We start from the raw sequence: 4997 nt of genomic DNA, 5'->3' as shown, positions 1-4997 counted from the left end.
CTCTGGTCCTGTTTCTCGCTGCCTCCTGCTCCATCTCTGCAGTCACTGTGTGTGAGTGGAGGGGGAAAGCAAAGAGTGAGCTGGTGTCTTTACATGCATTTACATGAGCATCGTTTCAGGAAAACCTCTGCTGCCACAACTCAAGTCATCCACGGAGGAAGAGGCATGAGGTAGACCAAGGGATGGGAAGAGAAACAGGCTTCTACTGTGGGAAGTACCTCAACAGCATTTAAAAGGTGCAGGGATTGATGTCCACTGAGTACCTCAGCTGTGGGAGCCACACCAGGTTTTCATCCTTTGAGACCAAAAGCAGCAGACAGTTGCATCAGGAAAAACTCAGATTCAGGTACTTGATGCTCTCTCTGTTTCTTCCCCTCACGCTCCCTGATTATCACCACATTTTCTCTCTTTCTCTCACCCTCTTCTTCTAATCTGCTGATTACTGCTGAGTGCAACAATATTTAGCTGTGATACATAGAAGGTAGGTCTTGCGTTATACAGTGGGTGTAATGCATTAAGGATTAATATATAAATGAGTAGGTGGTAAGACATGACTAAACAAGATAGGAGGGTTAAACCGAATTGGGAGTACCCCTATGTGTGATTTAGAGACGTTGCTCACAGAGGGTAATGAGGGAGGTTAGAGCTCAATTTTTTCCTAATGTTGTCACTGCAGACAGGAGGCAGAACATCCTGTGCTTTTGTTACATGTGTGGCATTGAGCATTCAAGCATCTGGGTTTTCTTGGTCTGACACATACTTATAGCAGCAGCCACCCATGTCTGTTGACTACAATAGCTGGGCATGGTTAATATGCATGCAGCCAGCCTCTGCTGCTACATATGAATAGCCTCAAGTTTTCCATTTGAAACATTAAATTAAGTTATATAATTGGCCTGGGCTTCTTTAGTGGCAGACATGCTATTGCTATTGTAGTACATGTACACAAGCAAAAGCATTGCATCTTGGACCCACAAGGCCTTCCAGTAATCTGTGATTGTGTGTGCATGTTTTTTATCTGTATACAATCAGTTTAGATCCTGGATATACATATTTAACAAGAGTTCACACAGCAGGTGTAGATGTGACGTAAAAAGACTGTCACCTATTTATTATTTGGATTGGTTTTGGGGAATTAGCATGCATTCATACGTTGACAGGATGTGTGCTTGAAAAGCAGCTTACTCGGCAAAGGAGCCAATCTTTGACCTTTATATTAATGAAAGTGTATAGAAGGTGGTCCAAAATCCTGTTAGTATTATCATGCACATGTTTTTGGGCTTCATGATTTGGTTGCAGAATTATGAACTATAATATGTTCAAGTGGCTTGACAAGTGGCGTGATTTATGATTTTTCAAATCCTTTAACTCATTCTTTTTTCTCAGCATGTTGCTAAAAAGGTGGTAAGTGTCTCTGCCTTGAATAATGCACACTTAATTGAGTTAATTGGTTTAAGGGCTGGCTTTGGATTACATTATCAGTAAAATTGCCTTAACGGAGATTTGAGAAGGCATGGAGGATTTATATAAAGCTTGATCCAAGTGTGTTAAAAAACTGCAAAACTGGGGCAAAAGTGAAACTCAGCACGAACTACAGATTGAAAGGATTAGAGCATATAACCCAGAAGTACAAATAAGGGGTCACTCATTATAGCAATATGCATGCAAAATCAGGGAAACACATATTTTCATCTGTCTCTCTTGTGTTTAGGATGGGTTGTGACTGACAGAAGACATGAAGACTTTCTAAATGGACAGGAATTATAAAATCTGAACCTCCTGACGATCACAGCATCATCCTCGGGACTACAAGGCAGCTTTTGACCTCATTTTCAAGCCGCTGTTTTCTGGCCGTACTTCCTGGCTTTGAAGGATGGGTGATGGGCCTGTGACTGCTCCTGCCTGCCTGCTTCATCCCACCCTTCAATGGAGCCAACGTGGAACTCCTCCCACCCACCTCCACAGCTCATGTCCAACATGTCTGCCTCCTATCTGCCTGAGGGCTGGGCTCTGTCCCAGTCGCTAGCCCTGCTGGCTATGCTACTCATGGATCTGCTGGCTGTGGTGGGTAATGTGGCTGTCATGACGGTCATTGCTAAGGCCCCACAGCTCCACAAGTTTGCCTTTGTCTTCCACCTGTGCATGGTGGACCTTCTCGCAGCCCTGGTGCTGATGCCCCTTGGCATGCTCTCAAGCCGAGCCTTCTTCGGGGAGGCCCTGTGCCGGAGCTACCTCTTTCTCAGTGTGTGCCTGGTGAGTGCTGCCATCCTCTCTATCTCCGTCATCAATGTGGAGCGTTATTACTACATCATACACCCAATGCGCTATGAAGTAAAAATGACTGTTGGCCTAGTAGCTTCAGTACTTGTTGGGATCTGGGTCAAAGCCCTGGCCATGTCTGCCTTGCCGCTGCTTGCTTGGTTCCTGCAAGGTGGAAGAACTCCTCTTCTGGAGAGTAGTGGGGTGGGGGGAGGAGGGGCAGTCACATCTCCACCTGCTCAGGGTCACCGGCGCTGCTCACTACATTGGACAGGGGGAGGGTCAAACCGCTTGGCCTTCATGGCCCTGTTTACTCTGGTGTATTTCCTGTGTCCAGTATTGGTCATTCTTGTTGTGTACTGCAATATGTTCAAAGTGGCTCGGGTTGCAGCAATGCACCATGGGCCTCTGCCCACCTGGATGAACACGCCTCGTCGCCAGCGGTCAGAATCACTCAGCAGCCGTTCCACGATGGTTACCAGCTCTGGGACAGGGACTGGGACAGGCAGAGCCACTCCGCAACGCCCCTTTGGGGGTGGAAAGGCTGCAGCAGTGTTGGCAGCAGTAGGTGGGCAATTCCTTTGTTGCTGGCTGCCATACTTTACTTTCCACCTGTATTCAGCACTGGCTGCCAGCCCTCCAGCCACACTCGCCTCTCTGGAGGAGGTGGTCACTTGGATTGGCTACTTCTGCTTCACGTCCAATCCCTTCTTTTATGGCTGTCTCAACAGACAGATCCGGGATGAGTTGGGCAAGCATCTGCCTTGTCTGTTTCGTCGAGCAGGGGTTGAGATGGAAGACAGACTGCCCAGCCGTGAAGGATCCATTGAGGAGAATTTCCTTCAGTTTCTTCAGGGCACCGGCTGCAACTTAGATCCTCAAAACTCTCACAGCACCTCCAGCCCTAAAGGGGAGGCCTGCTGCCCCGTGGCTCAGTCCCAACCACCGGAACCGGCACAGACCATACCGATAGATTTCCGGATCCCTGGACAAATTGCAGAGGAGACTTCAGAATTTATTGAGACGGAACATGCTAAAAACAACCATATTTATATAGACAATTAAGTTTTAAGTCTGAAAAGAAGACTAATTTTGATCATTCATATAAACAGTTTCAGGAGTTATTTCAGTGAAAAGACGTTCTCTACTTCTATTGAAAGCTGTCCCATAGATAGCTCAGTTGATGATCTCCATGACTTAAATTGTATCTTTGAATCATTGCACTTTGCCTCATTAGATTCCTTCCTTAAACAGTAGTTGTTTAAGATGCCTTCCTGTTGTTTATGAACAGGGATATTACTGCTAGATTTTAAAAATGGCAAAAATGGCCTTCCACACAACCGGTCAGTTCTGTACAGTAAATTACTTTAATGAATACAATTAGTGTAACTTGTTAAGCCTTTTTTAAAGATAAAATATAACATTAAATATATGTTTGATTATGTTTAGGTAACTAAATTGTCAGAGTTAAATGTTTTTTAGAATATCCCTTTTGATTTCAAATCAGGGAACACTTGCTGAAATACACAGAGTTGAAATAGTGCCACACACCAAGTGATACTGTATTTTTACTGTAACTGCCAAATCAATCAGTTTTGAGACTCTGGAAAAGTTAATTGTTTTTGAATAAGTATTGTCAAAGAAGACCGCAATAAAATATACGGAGTTATGAGTATTTAGGGGATCCATTGAGGGAAAAGCACTGCTGTCACTTTTGATTGATGGCTGTGCTTTCATCAATGACAATGCCACTCTTAACTCGTATGCCAATCTGATTATAATCAATTAGGAGGCATACATAGTGTAGCCTAACTCTCATGAAATTGCTATAAGTTTTTTACAAATAATCACCTGAAATGTAGTTTTCCTTTCTTTGGTGCTTGTCCAAAGACATGTTTTTTTTATTTCCAAAAAAGCAGATCTTTGTCGACTCAGTTTAGGTTGCAGGTTGACTTTATAACTCATCCTAAGGGTCACCCAGCTTTCTGCCATATGATGTATTAATCAATGTATTTGGATATAGATCAGTATTCTCTTGATCCACTGCATTACGTTTAAATATGATTGTATTTCTCACATTTGTTAAATGTGCAAAATTTTATGTTATGTTTAGTAAAACTGTAAGTTTGGGGTTGTGTTTCACTCAGCATGCCCATTTTTTTATTTAGATTAGTGGGTGTAAGTATTTGTAATGAATTTCATTACAAGGAGGCTGATATTTTTTTTACATGTATGTAGTGACTGTAACTGCCTTGTTTGTTTTTCAGTTGTTGAAATTTTTATCCAGACAGAGAATACATTTAGATTTAGTTTGACCCTGTTCATCAGGGTTTTTACAGTACCTCACATGCGGGAGAAAAACATTATTTTACAGTCCTGCTCAGTTCCATGTCAAGTATGACTCTTGCACACTATTCTAATGTTGCAAGGAGAAAGCAGATGTGATTTGCTCCTTTATTAGAAATGAAGGTGCAGACGCTGCCTTGTTTTTGATGATGAGATGAAGTGGTATTTTATAAAAAAACTATTTGGGATACATATGATGAATTATATGTGTTAATGTTTGATTGAAAAGACTTTTTTACGTAGTGTGGATACAGGGTTTTTAAGATATTCTTTGAGTGATGATGCCAATCCAAAATCAAAAGCTTGTTGAGCTTATTCTCTTTTCATCACATCTAAATATCCCAAACTGTGAATGATGTTGAATGTTTGTGTTAGGATTCTCACATGTTCAG

The 4997-nt window shown here is 42.5% G+C and overlaps 1 protein-coding gene across 1 annotated transcript; it reads left to right on the top strand.

The window, feature by feature from the left end:
* On the top strand, positions 1-4778 carry LOC116688532 (G-protein coupled receptor 61). The gene is made up of 2 exons (XM_032514636.1): positions 1-346; positions 1712-4778. Exon 2 carries the CDS (start codon positions 1927-1929, stop codon positions 3322-3324), a length of 1398 nt encoding a protein of 465 aa, XP_032370527.1. The 5' UTR covers positions 1-346; positions 1712-1926; the 3' UTR covers positions 3325-4778.
* Positions 4779-4997: the final 219 nt, after the last annotated feature.

This window comes from Etheostoma spectabile, chromosome 4, assembly GCF_008692095.1.
Source record: "Etheostoma spectabile isolate EspeVRDwgs_2016 chromosome 4, UIUC_Espe_1.0, whole genome shotgun sequence".
In the NCBI taxonomy this organism is placed as follows: Eukaryota; Metazoa; Chordata; class Actinopteri; order Perciformes; family Percidae; genus Etheostoma; species Etheostoma spectabile.
This window is presented reverse-complemented; position numbering and strand designations above follow the sequence as displayed.

Coding starts and splice junctions, on each gene's coding strand:
- LOC116688532 (XM_032514636.1), top strand. CDS start 1,927: ATGGAGCCAACGTGGAACTCCTCCCACCCACCTCCACAGCTCATGTCC.